This window comes from Bos indicus, chromosome 7 (assembly GCF_029378745.1).
Source record: "Bos indicus isolate NIAB-ARS_2022 breed Sahiwal x Tharparkar chromosome 7, NIAB-ARS_B.indTharparkar_mat_pri_1.0, whole genome shotgun sequence".
NCBI lineage: Eukaryota > Metazoa > Chordata > Mammalia > Artiodactyla > Bovidae > Bos > Bos indicus.
In genome coordinates this window covers 6452977-6472982 of record NC_091766.1, presented here as the reverse complement: position 1 = coordinate 6472982, position 20006 = coordinate 6452977, and the positions used below count along the sequence as shown (strand labels likewise).

The 20006-nt window shown below is 49.2% G+C and overlaps 1 protein-coding gene across 1 annotated transcript; it reads right to left on the bottom strand.

Annotated features, from left to right (window-relative positions):
• Positions 1–214: 214 nt before the first annotated feature.
• Positions 215–19070, bottom strand: SLC35E1 (solute carrier family 35 member E1). The gene is made up of 6 exons (XM_019963319.2): positions 18557–19070; positions 18082–18152; positions 15624–15761; positions 14309–14434; positions 3713–3958; positions 215–3249 (listed from the first exon to the last, which is right to left on the bottom strand). The coding sequence occupies exons 1-6, from the start codon at positions 18981–18983 to the stop codon at positions 3019–3021; spliced, it is 1239 nt and encodes a 412-aa protein (XP_019818878.2). The 5' UTR covers positions 18984–19070; the 3' UTR covers positions 215–3018.
• Positions 19071–20006: the final 936 nt, after the last annotated feature.

Genomic DNA, 20006 nt, shown 5'->3' with positions numbered 1-20006 from the left:
TGCTGTGATTTCTACTTTTATCCTACTGTCTCACAAATCCATAAATCACACATCTAAATTTGGGCTCAGAAAAAATAAAAAGGTTGCAATATACCTGGATGTGGGAACCAAGTTGGTGTGTTCTTTCTGCCTCTTACACATTTTGTGGCTGGACACGCTGATGACAGACTGACTCAGAAGGGGCCCTTCACCGACAAACTGGGACCAATCTTAATTCCCTGGAGACCATCATTTATTTTTGGTAAATGCCATCCAAGAATATACACAGTATCATTCCTGCAGAACAGTCTATAGCATGAAAAGTCCTGAAAACACGGTGACATAAAGAGTTCACGATTTTCAGATTCTTCAATAATTTAATGTTCTCTGCCTTAAGGCTGTTAGACCTCAAGGGATCCAGGTCTGGTTATGTCCCAGTGATAACACAGGACCTGCTGTGCGATGCGTGCTACATACACAGCAGAGTTCAGAAATTCCAGGTGCTTCTTCATTTGAACCTGTTTGACTTCTCTCCTTTGTAATAGGGGTTTGATTTTTCCAAATAATGAATGACTTAAGGTGCTTAAAAATTCTACACTGAGTCTCAAGATAGTGAACAAACACTATTTAAAAATGCCCTCTGAGCCTCAGTTTCCCCTTCTGTAAAATGAAGGGGTTGGGTTTGAATTAGTTTTGCAGACCACACCGTGGATGGGTGAACTAAATTTGCTGTTACAAACCCCAGCAGGGAGGAGGGTGAAGCAACCCAACTGCAAATGTGGATGTGAGAGGAGGAGTAGTGGGGGCTGAGCCAGGGCAGCAAGTGGCTGGAAAACCAACCTTCAGGAGGTCAACGTCCGCTCTGAACTTTCAAGTCTCAAAAGTATGTCTTTGTCTTCTGATCTGATCGAATATGATTGTCTCATTCCAGTGTATGTACTCACTGTAGATTTATGTACAGAACTAAATATTTGTTTATTCATTTATAAACCGTAAAGAAACCAGTCAGGTATCTCCCCTCACCAGCAGATCTTGCTTTAGAAAAACAAATACACAAATTCCAGCAACCTCAGAAATTTCATTAAACCTGCAGAGAAGCATAATTCATTTTGGAGTTCAATTTTATGTTCAAGGAATCAGTTCCTATCATAAAGACAATTACTGTAATCTCTGTGCCATGCAAAACTACCTCCATTTATTGTGGACCAACTGCAGGGCCAACTCCTGCCCCTGCTGAAGGCACTCGGCAAGTTCACGAAAACATCCTTGAGGACGGCCCCTTCCTGTTTCGCACAACGTAGTCTCAGAACTTGAGGCAAAGTAAGGAAAAAGCAAGCCAACGCCAAATGGGTTCTCCTGAGGCCAGTGGTACTAAACAAGCCAGAAGGCGACCTCATGACCTCTCCAGGAGCGGCCCATCCAGGAGTGACAAAATGTAACCTCTAGGTACAAAGTTCCCATCATCAAAAACAAACAGGAGTCGAGCATAAGCAATGGTTGGCACTTCCTCTCGGAGCAGAGAACCATCTCACATGCCAGAAGGTAAAAGGTGACCCGAGGTCCCATCTGCTGATCAAGCCAAGTGCCTGTTGAAGAGGCTAGGTGCAGGGCAGAAGGAAGAAGGCAGCCAGCAGTCAAGGGAGGGTCCTCTCTGAGGCCACAATTTCTTATGCCAGTGTCCCAACCTGGACCTCAGCACACGGGTTACCCTCGGAGCTCACATAATCTTCCTGGTGATGTGATTCTGCTAAAACGCAAACTTCTTGACCAAAGACCGATTTGGCAAACCAAATCCTAGCCTGGTGCTTGCCCCTTCCCTGGGACATGATTCATATCCTGACGGAAACATCGCTAGAGCAGCTAACAGAATCAGAGCGCCAAGCTCTGTGACACAAAAGTATGGAGATGACCTTCTTGATTAATCTCACTTTCAGAGGTTGTGGTCACTAGAAAAGCGCTTCAGAACACTTCATTCCTTCCTACTAAATGCAGACATGTGCTGAGACAGGCATCGCCAGCAACCTTTCTTGTTTTTAAACGTTTAAAAACCAAAGGGGTTTCCAACCATAAGCCAATCTGCATGCATCCTGCATCCCCTAAGAGGGGGGTGAGGGGTGGGGGACCGAGGCGAAAAACACAGACAACTACAAAATATGCCCTAGAAAAATGCAAGATCCTCATAAAACCAACATCTCACCAGACACCCTGTTAAGCACAGAGTGTTGAAGGCTCATGAGAACAAATTGAGTATTGTGGTTGAGCTTGAAACGCTGAACATGATTTCGAACGATCCTTCTCGCTGCTCCGAGAGGAGGGTCGTTCCACTCCAGCAAAGGAAGAGAGTCAGGAGTCAGCAGCAGCCCTTCCCTTTCGGTCGGCACACCATCTCTGACTTGCGGGTCAGAGAATTAGGCTGTAAGGATTCAGTGCTAATTGCAATTGCTCTGCATTGAGGGACGTTGGCCAGAATTGCAAACCGTCATGGGGCTGACCCAAAGCTGAGTCTACCTTTGTGGCTGGAGAGGTTTTCGTAACCCTTGCACTCCTCTGCTCCACACCTGCTTCAGTCCTGTGCCTGCCTGAGAAAGTGGCCAGTCACAAAGCACCACCCTAGGGTCCTTTCCTTGCCACCCTCCCTGCAAAGCACACTTCGCCCACTCTGAGGTCTGTGTCCTTTCCAGAGAGGGTCCTGGCTGGAAAGCAGAAAAAGAACTCTGAAGAACAGACTTGGGGAAATAAGTCTACACAGAAAGGTAAAAACCTAGACAAGGTTTCCAGAGTGACGCCGCCCTCAGAAGACAAGGCTCCAGGAAGAAAGGGCGTGAAACACCGGAGCTCAGGGGTGGTCCCCACGGCAGGGTCTGCTTCCTGCTGCCCCTGGGCGGGCTGGGGGCCAGGGACCCCAGGGTCTTCTGCTGGTTCCGCACCATCCCCCCGTGGCTGGGTTGTACATTCACTGGTGGTCAGGAGTTTCTGATGCTGCTGGGGGTGGGGATGGAGGGGAGGACTGGAAGAACGTCCTGCCCAGCTCACTAGGCTCTACACGTCATATCGGTTCAAAGTATATGAGTTTGGGTAGCTCGGCCGGCCGTACTGGAAGTGATCTGTCAAGATGTTGTTGCGGCCGTACTGGTAGTCACTGTGCGGGGGAAAGAGCGTGCCGTTGTGGGGCTTCTCCAGGGGGCTCCGGTGGTGCTCCTTACTGCTCAGGTCCCCTGTCGTGACGGGGAGGAGGTGCTTCCGGGCTTGCTGGTTCGCGTCATACTTGGTCTGCAAGGTCAAAAAAGCAGTGACGCCATCAGCTTCATGCCTGGGACGCAGAGGACACAGCGGGGGCTCGAGATTCATGGCCAAGAGGCCTTCAAGGTGACACAAGTGTCACCCCGAGTGGAGCTGGGGCACGCTCACTGAACGGTTAATGGAGCAGCCCTCCCTGTCAGCCATCCCACAGCTTCACGGGAATACACAGAACCTTCGCAAGGAAGGAGTGAAATTCCCAATAGAGCTGCGGTAGAACTGAGCCAAAACAGAGTGAGGCGTGAGCCTGGGGCATCTGTGAGGGAAAACGGAAGCCCAGGGTGGAGGGAGCGGAGCCAAGACCGTAAACCAGGCAGTGGCAAAGCTGGGAGCTGGAACCCCTGCCTCTCAGTTCCTGGTGAGGCTCCATCCTCTCCACCAATGCTTGGTGCCTTCTTGGGTGTCAAGGGGACAGCCTCCCCCAGCCCAGACTCACCTTGTTGTACAGAAAGACTCCGAGGATGGCCGTCAGCATGCCCAGGACATTGGTGCTGGTGACGGGGTTCCGCAGCATGATCAGGGACACTGTGATGACCATGATCCGCTTGGTGGCGTTGGCAACTGAGTAGCTCAGAGGGCTGATGAGGTTGAGGATGCTGAAGGCGATGACGTTCTGGGCAAAGTTACAGAAGCCGCTGACGGCCAGGAGCAGGAGCGTCCAAGGCCACTGGGACACATAGGTCTGCAGAGACGGGGGAGTGAGAGCAGCACTGAGGTCAGAACAGCACGCCCGCCCTGGGAGGTGACACACAGTGGTTTCTCGGGGGCCACACTCCCGGTGAGGGAACAGGCCCGGGCAGGCCATGCTGTGATACCAGGTGCTTATACGTACAACCTCCATCCTTCACGACGCTCTGCACGGCACAACAATAATAATAATCACCACCCGTCCCTGCCAAGGAAGTGGAGGTTCGGGGGGGGCATCAGGTATTTAAGGGGTGCAGAGGACATGAACCAGAGCTTTCCCCTGTCCCTGGGCAGGGAGGGTTGGGGCTCTGGGTTAGCAGAGCAGGGTCTACATACTGGACATCACCTGTTTGAGCTGCTATGACAAAGTACCACAGGCCAAAGGGGTTACCAAAAAATGTTGATTTCTCACAGTTCTGTGGGTTGAAGTCCAAGATAAAGGCGCTGGCAGACTCCATATCTGGTGAGCGCCCTCCTGGTTCAGTGGGTCTCACTGGGTCCTCACAGGGCAGAATTGGCAAGGGAACTCTTTGGGGTTTTTCTCTTTTTAAAAATAATTTTATCTGTATATTTATTGGCTGTGCCAGGTCTGCACTGCTGCGTGGGCTTTCCTCTACTTGCAGGGAGAAAGGGCTACTTTCTAGTTCCAGTATGTGCGTTTCTCTGTGGTGGCTTCTCTTGTCGTGGCGTGCAGGCTCCAGGGCTTGTGAGCCCTACAGTACAGGCTCAATAGCTGTGGTGCACGGTCTTAGTTGCTCCATGGCATATGATCTTCCTAGATCAGGGGTCAAACTCCCATTTCCTTCACTGGTGGGTGGATTCTTGATGCTGAGCCACCAGGGAAGCTCTGGGGTCTCTTAGAAGGGCACAAATCCCATTCATGATGGGCCCCACCCTCATGTCCTAATCACGTCCAAAAAGCCCTGTCTCCAAACACCATCATGTTGTAAGGTTTAGGTTTCAACATATGAATTTTAGGGGACACAGACATTCAAACCATGGAGACATTTTGCATTGTAGCAAATGGGGAAGTCCTGGGGTGGCAGCCTCTGGGTGTGTGAAGAAGTTCCCCCACAAGGCAGAGAGCCCAAGGCTCTAGTCTGCCCCATCACTGGGAGTCCCCAGGCAAGCTGCCCAACCTCTCTGGCTTCATCTCTGCAATGGGGAAGATTGATCCTGATGAGTCTGTACAACACTGCTGCTGTGAGGACCAAATGCAATCATGGTTTTGAAAGTGCTCTAAAAGAATCCCAAGCCAAACGAACAGAAAATGATGTTATCATCAAAACCTTAGTTGCTGACTTCCCTGGTTGTCCAGTGGTTAAGAATGCACGTGCAGGGGACACGAGTTCAATCTCTGGTCCAGGAAGATTCCACATGCTGCAGAGCACCCATCATGGCAAGGAGCTCGGCATGCCACAACTAGAGAAAGTCTGCATGCAGCAACAGTCAAAAATCAAATAAAATTTTTAAAAAAGGAAGTGAAAATCTTAAAAAACAAAATTTTACCATCCGACTCTCGCCAGAATGAAGCCACCATAATAAAGGGGGCCTAGAAGTAAAAACTAAGATCACAACACCCAGCCCCATCACTTCATGGCAAATAGATGGGGAAAAAATGGAAATAGTAACAGACTTTATTTTCTTGGGGTTCCAAAATCACTGCAGATGGTGACCAGAGCCATGAAGTTAAAAGACATTTGCTCCTTGGAAGAAAAGCTATGACAAACCTACACAGCACAGTAAAAGCAGAGACGTTGCTTTGCCAACAAAGGCCCATCTAGTCAAAGCTCTATTTTTTCCAGTGGTCATGTATCAATGTAAGAATTGGACCACAAAGCAAGCTGAGCACTGAGGAACTGATGCTTTCAAACTGTGGTGCTGGAGAAGACTCTTGAGAGTCCCATGGACAGCAAGGAAATCAAACCAGTCCATCCTAAAGGAAATCAATCCTGAATATTCATTAGAAGGACTGAAGTTGAAGCTGAAGCTCCAATACTTTGGTCACCTGATGTGAAGACTCAATTCATCAGAAAACACTCTGATGCTGGGAAAGACGGAAGGCAGAAGGAGAACAGGGCAACAGAGGATGAGATGGTTGGATGGCATCACCAACTCAATGGACCTAAGTTTGAGCAAACTCCAGGAGATGGTGAAGGACAGGGAAGCCTGGTGTGCTGCAGTCCATAGAGTCACAAAGAACTGGACAAAACTGACTGGCTGAACAACAGAAGAAACACCAACTAGCAAACATTAGGACCACAAACTCTTCAAAGAGCCTGGGCTGATCTCAGGCCAATTCCCAGACTGCTCTGACCTCTCACACAGGAGGACACAGCTGGATCTCTCAGACAGTGGGGTCTAGTGGCCTTGCCAGGAAGAGAGCTGCAGCAATCCTTGGGCAGTGGCCTGATTATATCTCCAGCACCTTCTGATAGGGAAGGATCACATAGTCCTCTTAAAAGTGAGGGAGATCCAAGTAGGGACCTGCTCAGAATTACCTTCAGGGTGAGCTGGCCTGTTCCCCCAGGAATTCTTCCCTGAGGTGACCCACAGGGACTTACAAGCTATTTTTACAAGGCAGCCTGCTTGCAAAGCAACCCAGCCAATCCAGCGTTTTAAAAGAACTGACATACAAAAAAGTTGAGTGTTTCTTCCTTCTGGTGGATAGTTCCATGTGTATTAACACACATATATTGATTTGTGTAGCCAATACCACAGTCAGAGTTCAGAACAGCTCCATCACCCCATGGCACTCTCCAGGGCTTCTCTGTGCACCCTCCCTCCCCCACCCAGGCAACCACTGAGGTGTTCTCCACGATAGGTTTGTCTTTTGGAAACAGTCCTCTAACTGGAAAGATGCAGCATGGAACCTTCTCAAACAGGTTTCTTTGATTCAGCATAATGCCTGTGACATCCACCCAACTTGTAAGGGATGACAGTTGGTACCTTTGTTCTTGCTGAGAAATATTCTGCTGTACAAACGTATCGAAGTTTCTTTCTCCATTCACCTGTTGAAGGACATCTGGGTTGTTTCCAATACTCTGTGATCATAAACAGAGTTGCTAAACATTTGTGCACAGGCTTCTATGTGAACCTGAGTTCCATTTCTCTAGACACCCAGGAGTGAGACTGCTGGGACATGTGGTCAGTGTATGTTTAACTTCAGAAGAAACTCCCAAATGTTTTCCAGAGTGGCTGCGCCATTTTGCAGTTGCTCCAACAACAGGAAAATGCCAGCTGTGCCCCATCCTTGACAGACACGGTACTGTCAGTACTTTTCACTGGAGCTATTCAATCAGATACAGAGCGGAATCTCCTCATGGTTTTAACTGGCTTTTCCCTAATGACTAATGATGTTGAACATATTTCACATCTGCACAATCTCAGTGGTGAAATTCAAGTCTTGGGCCTATTTTTAAACTACTGTTGAGTTTTAAGAGTTCTTTATATATCCTGAACACAAGTCCTCTGTCAGTATCTCAGTGGCAAGTATTTTTTTCCCAGTCTGTAGCCTGTCTTTCTTTAGTAGTATTTTGGGGAGCAAAAGCCTTTAACTTTGATGAAGCCCCCATTTAGCAATTTTTTTTTTTAATGGACTGTGCTTTTGGTATAATGTCTACAAACTATTTCCAAGTCATGAAGATGTTTCCTCTGTTTTCTTCTAAAGGTTACCATTTTTGCTCTTATATTTAGGCCTAGAATACCTTATGAGTTAAATTTTGTATAATGTGTGAGGCTGAAGTCAAGGCTCAGATCTTGCATATGGATGTTCATTCGCTCCCACACCATTTGTTAAAGAAACCATCCTTTCTCCATGGAGTTGCCTTTGAACCTTTGCAAAAAATCAGTCACCCGTATCTGTGAGTATACTTTCATGCTGTCTATCTGCTCACTGATGGACGTCTTTTTCCACCAATATCCATAGCTTTATACTAAGTCTTAAAATTATGTGATTCCTCCAACTCTGTTCTTCTTTCTCAAACTTATTTAGCTATTTCAGTTCTCTTGCCAGTCAATGTAAAATTTCCAATCAGCTTTTATTAAACAAATTTTAATATCTATAAGTATCTATCTCCAAATATATACACATAGGGAGATAGTTTCTCAACTTTTTTTCATTAATGCCTTTGCCCAGCAGAAGTTAAAATTTAAGTAATGATTTATAGCTGAATGTAAGAAGTATAAGATTTTGTTGAGTAGAAAGAATTTTATTTCTTCTTTCAAATCTATTTCTTTACCTTGTTTATTGTTCTGGCTACGATGTTAAGTATCATGGGGAATGGGCCTATTGAGAGTGAACATCTTTACCTTATTCCTGAATTTAGGGGAAAAAACTTTCAATTTCTCATCATTATGTTAGCTATGTATGCCTTTGGTCAAGTTGAGGTAGTTTCCTCTATTTCTAGTGTGTTGACTTTTTAAAACTCATGACTGGATGTTGCATTTTGTCAAATGCCTTATCTGCATGAGTTGGTATGACTATGTGTTTTTTATTAGGCTATTACAGTAGATTACATTGATTGATTTCAAAGTATTGAATTAGCCTTGCATTCTTGATTTAAATCTCACTTTTTCATAGTGTAGTATGTTTCTTAACATATCCCTGCATTTGATTTATTCTAATATTTTATTTATTTGATTCTAATATTTTATCACAATAAACTGTGGGAAATTCTGAAAGAGATGGGAATACCAGAGCACCTGACCTGCCTCTTGAGAAATCTGTATGCAGGTCAGGAAGCAAGTTAGAACTGGACATGGAACAACAGACTGGTTCCAAATAGGAAAAGGAGTACGTCAAGGCTGTATATTGTCACCCTGCTTATTTAACTTCTATGCAGAGTACATCATGAGAAACGCTGGACTGGAAGAAACACAAGCTGGAATCAAGATTGCCGGGAGAAATATCAATCACTTCAGATACGTAGATGACACCACCCTTATGGCAGAAAGTGAAGAGGAACTAAAAAGCCTCTTGATGAAAGTCAAAGCGGAGAGTGAAAAAGTTGGCTTAAAGCTTAACATTCAGAAAACGAAGATCATGGCATCCAGTCCCATCACTTCATGGCAAATAGATGGGGAAACAGTGGAAACAGTGTCAGACTTTATTTTTTGGGGCTCCAAAATCACTAGCCATGAAATTAAAAGACGCTTACTCCTTGGAAGGAAAGTTATGTCCAACCTAGATAGCATATTCAAAAGCAGAGACATTACTTTGCCAACAAAGGTCCGTCTAGTCAAGGCTATGGTTTTTCCTGTGGTCATGTATGGATGTGAGAGTTGGACTGTGAAGAAGGCTGAGCGCCGAAGAATTGATGCTTTTGAACTGTGGTGTTGGAGAAGACTCTTGAGAGTCCCTTGGACTGCAAGGAGATCCAACCAGTCCATTCTGAAGGAGATCAGCCCTGGGATTTCTTTGGAAGGAATGATGCTAAAGCTGAAACTCTAGTACTTTGGCCACCTCATGCGAAGAGTTGACTCACTGGAAAAGACTGATGCTGGGAGGGATTGGGGGCAGGAGGAGAAGGGGACGACAGCGGATGAGATGGCTGGATGGCATCACTGACTCGATGGAAGTGAGTCTCAGTGAACTCCGGGAGTTGGTGATGGACAGGGAGGCCTGGCGTGCTGCGATTCATGGGGTGGCAAAGAGTCGGACACGACTGAGCGACTGAACTGAATATTTTATTAAGGACTTTTGTCTCTATTCTCACAAGGGATATCTGTCCTTTTTATGGTTTGTTAATATGAACCAAAAGTCTTCTTTTCCACTTGTTTTCCAGAGGAGATTGTGCAGAACTGGTGTTTATTTTTCCTTAAATGTTTGGTAGAAATTACCCATAAAACCATCTGGGCCTGATGACTTCTTTCTAGGAGGCTTTAAACTATGAATTCAATTTCTTTAATAGTTATAAGATTCAGGTTATCTTCTTCATCTGGAGTGGGTACATTCTGATACTGTGTGGTTTATGAAGAACTGGTCTATTTCAGCTGTCATTGATTTTATGTGTGTAGAGTTGTCAGTAGTATTTTTATGGTTTTAAGTTCTGTGAGTTTTGCAGTACTGCTCCCTTTTTCATTCCTGATTATTTGTATTGTCTTATCCCTCTCTCTTTTTTGGAAGGGTCAGTTTTGCTTCAGTTAAAATGTTTTTTCTTTTCCCTTGAGACTTCCTCTTTGGTCCATGGATTATTTAGAAATGTGCTGTTTAGTTTCCAAGTGTTTGGAAATTTTCCTGTTACTTCTTTGTTATTTACTTTTAATTTTATTGTTCTCTTAAGGTTTTTTTGACATACAATATGATCTATTTTGGTGAATTTCCACATATACACTTGAAAAGATGTCTATTCTGCTGCTGCTGGGTAACATATTCTATAAATGTCAATGAGATTTCCAGTTGGTTGACAGTGGTGTTCAATTCTTTATTCCTGATCTATAGACCCAGTGATTTTGGAAATTCTATATTTGCTGGATATAGAATTACGTGTTAACAGTTCTTTAGTTTTAGTACTTTACGAATGTTATTCTACTTCATGGTTTCTGATGAGAAACCCACAATTGTCCAAATTTCTGTTCTCCTATAAATAATGCATCCTTTTTCTGTTTTCAAGCTTTTTTTGTCTTTGAATCATTTTCTTTCTGTGGCTCAAAGTAGACACCTTCAGCTGACTTATCTTCAAGTTACGGACCTCCCTCTGTCATCTCTATTCTGCTACTGAGTTCATCCAATACCATCCAGTGAGTTTAAGTTGTTTCTTCCATCCTGAAATTTCCACTTGGTTCTGTCTTCTATTCTTCCCATTTGTGTCAAGAACATTCTTGGAGCATGATTATAAATAATTGCTTTAAAGGCTTTGTCCAATAATTTCAATATCTGGGTCATCCCAGTACTGGCATCTGTTGATTGTCTTTTCTCATAAGACTTGAAATTTTTCTGTTTCTTTGTGTTCCCAGTAATTCTGGATTATATCCTGGACGTTTAGAATATTATACGACTGTGCTGCTAAGTCACTTCAGTCGTGTCCGACTCTGTGTGACCCCGTAGACGGCAGTCCACCAGGCTCCTCCGTCCCTGGGATTCTCCAGGCAAGAACACTGGAGTGGGTTGCCATTTTCTTCTCCAGTGCATGAAAGTGAAAAGTGAAAGTGAAGTCGCTCAGTCGTGTCCGACTTTTAGCGACCCCATGGACTGCAGCCTTCCAGGCTCCTCCGTCCATGGGATTTTCCAGGCAAGAGTACTGGAGTGGGGTGCCATTGCCTCCTCCATACGACTGTAGGTCCCATGGATAATGTTGATACTTGGCTTTAGCAGACTCAGCTAGGTTCAGGCTACAAGCCTAACCAGCCTCCAGTGGGCTGTGGTCCCAGCACCAGCTCTGTTTTCAAGCCTTTCAGCGGCACACAGCAGCACACAGTGACCCCACGCAGCGGTCAGCCACGGGCCTGGGCAGTAGACTGTTCTGTCTTTGTGTGCTGTTAGGATCAGATCCTCACATGTGCAGCTCAGAATTTTGTTGTTTTATTTTTAAAATGGTAACTTTGTCTTTCCAACTTTAACTGAATTTCAGATTTCTGCTTGCTTTTCCATTTTGGCTCTGCCTTTTTTGTGTTTTTTTTTTTTTGGTTGCACTGCATGGCATGCAGGATTTAGTTCCGTAACCATGGATTGAACCCATGTCCCCTGCAGTGGAAGTGCAGAGTCTTAAGCACTGGAACACCAGGGAAGTCTCTTTTATGGTGTTTTATGAGATCATTTCCCCCAGGTTCCTTCTTTCCATGTCTCCTTGGTATTTTTTGGTTTCTGAGGTCTCCCTCTTTCAATTATCCACTTAGAAAGCTGGACTTAATAACCCCACTCTGATTCCTTCCTACAACTCTACCTCCATTCGGGGCCAAGCAGTGGGAGGATGAAGAAAAGAAAAAAAGTGCAACAGGGGCTAATCCTGTCCTGCGATTGCAGAGGGAGGTTCCCACCTGAGCATCTCAGGGGCCTATGGGACCTTGCTGCCACCACCAAACGGGACTGCTGGGGGCCTGGGACGTGAGAGGACAAGGGAAACAGAAACAGAGGATTCCCCCCGTGCTCTCAGAGCACCACGAATCTCCTTTCCCTCAGCAAGCCAGTAAAGAGGGCTTTTCACTCTCTTCCTCCCCCAGTGCCCACTTCTGTGTTTCCAGATGCTTTAAGTCCAGGCTGAAGACACAGGAGGCAGAAGAAAGCAAACCCACAGCTGGCTCAGTGGTGCTTTGTAATCTGGTTTCTCCATCAGCCTGCCTGTCCCCATTTACTTTTCAGTTCTCAAGTACTGGCTTCACCCATCCTGTCCAAGCTTTAAAACTGGGCCACCTGCTTCAGAGTCTGGAAATCCATACCTGGCTACAGTTGAGCTGTTGGCAGCAGGTCTGGATATGTCTGGGAACTGTCTGCTGTAGCTTTTGATTCTTGGAAACATGGTGAGTAGCAGGCCCAGATGATGTGTCTCCAACCTGAGCTTTCTCCCTTCCACTGTGGAGCACAGCACTAGGACACACCTAACTCACCTGGCTGCTGCGGGAAGACACGGGAGGGCGGGGGAGCCCCACTAGGAACCCCACTTTTGGGGGCAGCAGTGTGGAATACTGTGCGCTGCTAGGGCTGCTGTTAAAACGCACAAGGGTCCCATCAAGGCAAACAATATACGGCTTCAGGGCTTCCCTGATGGGCCGATGGTTAAGAATCCACCTGCCAATGCAAGGGACACAGGTTCAGTCCCTGGTTCAGAGCCCACGTGCCGTGGGGCAGCCAAGTCCATATGCCACAACTGTGGAGTATGCATGCCAGGGCCTGTGAGTTGGCAACTACTAAAGCCTGCACACCCTCGAGCCATGCCCCGCAGCGAGAGAAGCCACTGCAGTGAGAAGCCTGCACACCACAAGTAGAGCAGTCTCTGCTCACTGCACCCAGAGAAGGCCTGCATCTAGTGACGAAGACCCAGCCCAGTCAAAAATTAAAAAAAAAAATGACCTGACGAGAAAAAGAGATCACCAATGGCAATGGAAGTAAGTTTATTACTAAAAGAAAATTAAAAAATGTCCTAAATGCAAGAGAAAGCAAAGCAAAGAGAGCAAGGAGAGAGCAGAACACAATCTACACATGCCTGTTTGTGAGTGTGCACAGAGACACCAGTGTGTCAGAGCAGCGTAGCAGCGCTGATGCCAGACCGACAGGCAGTGCAAAGCAGCAACCAGAGGAAGGAGGACCTGACAGGCCAGTATGGAACGATCCCCACGATGCGTTATTGAGTGAAAACCTTTTCTACCTTTTCTAAATATCTAAAATATCTAAAAAGTCACTATTTGTATAAGGAGGGTGGAGGAATGAACACACTTGGCCCTCAGTACCTGTGGGGGATTGGTTTCAGAAGTCCCCAGATCTGAGGATGCTCAAGTCTCTCATATAGTAAGATGGGGTAGTGCAGGGACTTCCCTGGTGGTCCAGTGGTTAAGAATCTGCCTGCCAATGCAGGGAACACAGGTTTGATCCCTGGTCCAGGAAAATTCCATATGCTGTGGAGCAACTAAGCCCGTGAGCGGCAACTGCTGAGCCCACGCACCTAGAACTTGTGCTCTGCAGCAAGAGAAGCCACTGCAGTGAGCAGTCTGGGCACTGCAATCACGAGCTGTCCCCACCTGCTCCAACTAGAGAAAGCCCAAGCAGCAATGAAGACCCAGCGAAGCAAAAAGTAAAATAAATTTTAAAAATAAGAATTGATACACTGATCTTTAACAGAAGAATCCAGTCGGACCTCATTAAGCCCTACATTGACTCCATCCAGCTCAGACCAGGAAGAACCATGCCCACCTCCTTATCACTACTGCTTGCATTGGTTTCCAGTACCTTCTCTGGAGGCTGGTCCTGTAGGCCGTGGGTGGGAAGATGCTCTCTCCTGGGCTCAGCTCAGAGAGCTGTGGGTACATCTGGAGTCAATGGCAGTACAGACAGAGATGACACCAAGAAAGGACTTGAGCAGTGCAAGCAGAGTTTCTAAAAGGCCAAGTGAGACCTGAACCAGACCGTCAGGGTGGGAAAGTTGCCTGTGCTGGCATTTTTTCTTCCTTGAATGCACTGGCACAAATGCAGCAGTTATGAGCAGCTGGGATCGAGCACGACTGAGAAGAAAACGCATAAGAAGCCGACTTCCTTGACTGCACTCAATGTTGAATCATCAAAGAGCTGAGAGCTAAAAGGGCTGGCGGTCAGAGGCCCGATGCCCCAGTCAACACAGAGGCATAATTCCCTGACAAAGTACCTACTTCGGAACCAGCTAAGAAAAGGGCATGTTCTTGGCACAGGCCAACTCACCAGGTCGCTGCTGACCAGGAAAGCCGAGAGATCTACCAGGACCCACGTGGGGATCATAAAAAAGACGGCATGGCAGCCCAAGATGTTCAGCAGCCGGAGATGGTGGATCCTTGAATCTCTTAATACCTGAAGAGAGAAAACCTCTTTAAAGGCTGGTTGTAACTATAAGTGGCAAGAGGGGCTCCGCTTACCCAGGCCCGAAACATGGTGGCTGCACATTATCCCTGGTATCTGACCTTGACCGCCAAACCTGCAAGTGCGCCCATGACGAGACACACGGCCCATGATGAGGCACACGGCCCATGATGAGGCACACGGCCCATGACGAGACACACGGCCCATGGTGAGGCACACGGCCCATGACGAGACACACGGCCCATGGTGAGGCACACTGCCCATGACGAGACACACGGCCCATGACGAGACACACGGCCCATGATGAGGCACACTGCCCATGACCACAACAAGCGCCGTGTTTCATATGCAAAGGACCGAGAGAAGAAAAAACAAAACCCAGCAACACTCAATTGCTGGTAAAGCTACAGTGAAACAGGCACTCTGAAATGGTGCTGGTTCGTGTCTAAACTGGTATATAGTTCCAGAAAACAAGCAGGAAAAGTATATCAAAAGCTGTAAATATCTCATACCCTCTGACCCAAGAATGGTAAACTCATCAAAAGGAAATAACCCGAGAAATAGAAAAATGTTTTGCACAAAGATGTTCATAAATTGTATTATTTGTAGGGATTAGTTGGAAATAATCTGCATGTGCAGTACGGAAACCAACTGTGTTAATTATGACACCTGCAAAGAATGTGATTATTATGAGTTAGGAGCAATAATTTTTAATGATATGGGAAAATGCAATGTTAAAATAATAAATGAACAAAGCAAAACTTAAAAAGTATGTGTAATATTGCAACTCTAAAAACCATGCAGGAAAAACCCCCTAGCATTAACAGTAGGGAACAGCACTGTGGCTTTCCTCAAGAAAGAGGAAACCCTGAGCCAGGGGGCAGGTCTCTGTTGAGTCTTGGTCCCCAGCACCTACTACAGCGCCTGTCACACAGTAGGTGCTCAATAAAATTTCTGATTTCTTTTCACTGTGCTTTTCTCTATTTTTTCACATTGAATGTAAGTCAGCTTCCTATATGATAATAATAAAGCTATTTATAAAACAAAACAATAGAAAAGCAGCAGAAAGGCGACAGGATGTTTTTGTCCCACAATGAAGAAATCGTTACCTGGCTGCTTTCTTAGACGCCACCCACCCACCCCAGAAACAGCAGGTGCACCCTGGACGGTGTCCCAGTACCTTTTTGGAGAAAATGTTCTGAAGCGAGAAGCACAGCGTGGCTGCAAGGGCGCTGACCAGCCCCCACATGTCGAAGGACAGCTCGGTGACGGTGGCCAGCAGGACGCCGCTGATGATGGGGATGAGGGACAGGTACACCTGTGAGAGGATGCAGCAGTGGCCGCCAGGCCGGGTGGAGCTGGGCCGCCCAGTGCTGACGCCTGGGGGGGCCCGACTGCTCTCTCCTCCCCAGAGGGGCACCACCTGCCACTCTGCATGCAGGTGTTAGCTGGGACCGTAACACTCTGGGGAGTCAGGCAGAGGCAGATGGTTCTCAGAGTACCCGAGGGCAGGGCCGTGTCACTGTGGGCGCCCCAGCCATGCCAACACCCCCATTACATTAAGAGCCACAAGCCAGGGCTGGTCCTAACAGGATCTACCCAGCTGCCGCCACCAACACCAGGATCTGAAACTGTTAGCCTCTGATGGGTTTCCTGGGTCCCTTTTATTTTGCACTCTTCCAACATGCAGTTATCCCTAGTGAGGACACTCCCCCTACACCTTCTTCAGCTGGAGATCTCCGTTCCCTTCAGGGGTCACAGTTCACAAAGGCCAAGAACCTTCCCTGACCCAGTGCCCCCTAGACAGGGTAAGGTTGCCCAGCTGTGTGTTTTGGGAACAGCGCTCTCCACCCACTAGAAGCACCCTTTACATCGTCTGCATCCCTGCACTCCTTTAGGGCAGCTCTTTGTTCACTGCTCTATGCTGGTACCTGGCACTTAGCGGGCACCCAACAACTGCTGGCCCCAAGCACGAGTAGTGAGTGCTGTGACCGGGGTCTTCCAGAAGGGTCAAGCATTTCCGGGCCTGGAAAGTCCCTGGAACTCTCACAGCTAAATAGGCTCCCAACTTCCAGAGAAATAGGGTCCGTCCCCAACATTTGGCTTTCCAGAGAAATAGGGTCCGTCCCCAACATTTGGCTTTCCTTACTCCTGGCTCATCCTTCCCCTACAAACGATACTCATAAAGCACTCTGGGGACTTCCCTGATTGAGACTCTGCTCCCAATGCAGGGGGCTGAGGTTTGATCTCTGTTCAGGGAACTAAGATCCCACATTCGGCACAGAATGGCCAAAACAAACAAATAAAGAGATTAAAAACAAACAAAAAAATACTTCAGAGATTTGGGAGGGGGTGGTGAAGCTCCACCCCCATCCCCACATACACAGGGTAAGAGAGCTCTGAAGTCCAGAATCCCTGCCCCTCACTACTGGCTGGTCCTCAGGCTCTTCCTTTTGAAGGCTCATTGCTTTCCCCGAGATGAAATGATCACCAGCCTTACCTGGAAAGGGTGGGGCCACAACTTAATCTGTCGTCATCATCATTAGTCTCCTGCCTAAGCCATTCCCCTGTCTCTCCTCCCTGTGAAAGGTTCTGGCTCCCTGCCCAAGCTGGGTACAATGACCCTTACCACAGGAAACCTGATAAACACAGTGTGACACTGAGAGAGGCAAGACACACACCTCCTGGCCAACTCCGACCTGGGGAGACCAGGCACATCTGACAGCACCTTGGGGGTGGGTTGCAGGGCACACCAGATCTGGCAGGGGACAAGACTGACCGAAAGCAGACACCAGCCAGGGGTGGCCCCATTTCTATAAGCTGATCCAGGGCACTGCCGTTCTAAGTTACATAAAATACAGGATGCCAGAAACCAACCACATAGAGAAGAGGCGCTCTGTCCAGCATGAAATGGATTCCAGCTGGGACAACAGGAATCCCACTTCCACTTAAGGACACAGGGCAAGGCTGTCTCTGGCTGAAGCCACAGCTTCTCTCACTCCAAGCCAGGAAATACCCTGGCTTGGCATCTCGAACAGACCCTGGATTGTGCCCAGAGCATCTTCCCCATGCAGCCCTGGGCTCTGCGGGCTGCCATCACTTCCATTTCCAGACATTCACAATTCCTGGCTGTTTTTATTTCGAAGACTTTGCTGGGCTTTGCCAAAATCAGATTCCTCTGACTAGCTTCTCACTTGTGACCCCAGAAATCCTGAGCCTGACCACTATCTCTTGCAAAGATGTAAAACTCTGTCAGAGTTCCGTTCCAGCAAGGAGTCAGATGTTCCAACCCTCATTCCACTGGAGGGGGTGGTCTGGTCAAGATGGGACCAAGTTATCCAAGTTGCCTACCAGCAACCCCAGGATGGGAATCCAAACAGGGAGGAAGGCTGGATCTGAGATGGGCAGCAGCATCCTGAGGCCACACATCAGAAACAACTCAGGAACACACACCCCACTTGCTACTGCCCCGGGGGGTGATTCCAGAACGTTAGCAGCAAAAGAGGTCTAGAAGATGACTTCCTTATTTGACAGGAAGCCAGGCAGCCTGCAGACCAGGAACCTGGACCACGTCACCAGCTCAGCAACAGCTGGGAAGCCTCTGGGGCCCCCACCGGCCCAGAGCCCGCCTAGGTTACCTTGGTGCTCTGTTTCTCCTTCATGATGATCCGGGACAGGAGGACCACCCAGATGGGCATGGTGGCCTTGACTGCAAAGAGAGGGTAGGGGCATTCAGGGAGCTGCGCTAGTCCCAGAACCCACTCTGGGACCTGTCCCAACCCCACTAGGGGGGAGGGGTGAGAAGGCTTGGCTGCCCCTCAAGCCACTTCAGCTCTTCTCTATCTGTGGGCCTTCCCCGAACCCAACACTTCTGATCCGCCCTGCTCACTTCCCAGCTTTCTTCTCAGTCCCTTCCCTCCCGGAGACCCCTGTGCGTGTCCCTCTCTTGCTAAAAGCTTTGGCGGCCTCCAGCGCCTTCTGGACTGAAACGGACTTCTCAGCCCGACATTCCAGACCGTCGAGGGCACCCCAGCCGGCGCACTCCGACCCAAGCGTCAAAGCCCCAGGTGGCGTGCGCCAGCCGCCGCCCCCTAGGCCAGCCTGGGCACCCACCGGTGTGCGCGTAGGACACGGGCACCTTCCATATGCTGACGTGCGCGGACACTGATGCGAAGTACTTGCCGAAGGCGAGCGGCAACACGTAGCGCGGGTAGAAGCGCGGCGGTAGCAGCGGGCCGGACGACTGATGCGGACCCGGCCCAGGGCCCGAGACGGGCGGCGCCGGGGGCACGCGCCAGGCCCGGAGCAGAGGCGGGAGCCCCGCGCACAGCGCCAGGATGTGGCACAGCGACACGGTCACGGGGAATGGGAAGGCGCTCAGGATCACCTTGTTGACCACATTGCCGCCCGCGCTCAGCGCGTACCACAGCAGGCACAGCGCTGCCACCCGCGCGCCCTCGCGCGCCCCCCCGCCGCCGCCTCCGGCGGCTCCCGAACCCCCGGCGCCCGCGCCCACTCCCACCGCCGCCGCCGCCGCCATCCTTCCCGAGCGGCCGCCCCTTCCCGCCTGTCCGACGGCGGACGCCGGGCGGGGGCGGGGCAGGACCGGGGCGGGAGCGCCAGCCAACGCGGCTGCCTATTAGCCACCGGCGCTTCCGTCAGCGCCACGCGCCGGCCGACGCGCCCGCCACCACGTAGCGAACGTAGGCTCCGCCCTCCTTTCGATGGGCTTCCTGGAGGGCGGGGTCTGTCCCGGAAGCGGAAGGAAAGGGGACGGTGAGCCCCGAAGGGCTCTGAGAGCAGTAGGCTGTCCTCCTTCTGCTGCTGCTGCTGCTGCTGCTGCTGCTGCTGCTGCTGCTGCTGCTGCTGCTGCTGCTGCTGCTGCTGCTGCTGCTGCGTCGCTTCGGTCGTGTCCGACTCTGTGCGACCCTAGAGACGGCAGCCCACCAGGCTCCCCCGTCCCTGGGATTCTCCAGGCAAGAACACTGGAGTGGGTTGCCATTTCCTTCTCCAAGTGGGCTGGCCTGAGGGAGCCTAACTGGGTCCCGGAGCACAGACAGGAAGGGCGGGAGGGACCGCTATGTCGGTGTCTGTGAGCGGGCGATCGAGTTCGCGGGTCAAACCTCGATATCCGGGCTTCATTGGCGCCCTCCAGCCAGATTCCTGATGGTCGGAAGACAAAGGTAAAAGACCAGACCTTAGGGGAAGAGAAACCGAATGGTGAAAACCTCTCCATGGGCTAAATTCCTTCTGCAAACCGGGAGCGAACTCCCGTGGTCGCACTCCAACAAAAGGACCAGCCCAGAGCGCCCTGGAAGCACGTTCTGGGAACGCGCTGTGCGGTATTACTGTCTTCATTTCACCGACTGATGGACCGAAGCCCAGGGAAGGGAAGCGACGTGGCATGGGTCCTCTGGCAAGTTTGGGAGTCGCAGTAATGGCAACCTCCTCGGGCACCTGTCTCTAGGGATCTGCAGGAGGGAGGGGCGTGGTGCTGACCCCTACTGCTGATGCTCAAGGACCGGTTGGGATAGAGCAGCCCAAAGCCGCAACGGAAAACAAA

Excerpts from the sequence above, each read along its gene's own strand:
- SLC35E1 (XM_019963319.2), bottom strand. The coding sequence starts at position 18,983 with ATGGCGGCGGCGGCGGCGGTGGGAGTGGGCGCGGGCGCCGGGGGTTCG. Across the intron at positions 14,435-15,623 it reads AGAACATTTTCTCCAAAAAG|GTATTAAGAGATTCAAGGAT; the intron begins GTACTGGGACAC and ends TTCTCTCTTCAG. Across the intron at positions 3,250-3,712 it reads GAGTCTTTCTGTACAACAAG|ACCAAGTATGACGCGAACCA; the intron begins GTGAGTCTGGGC and ends TTGACCTTGCAG.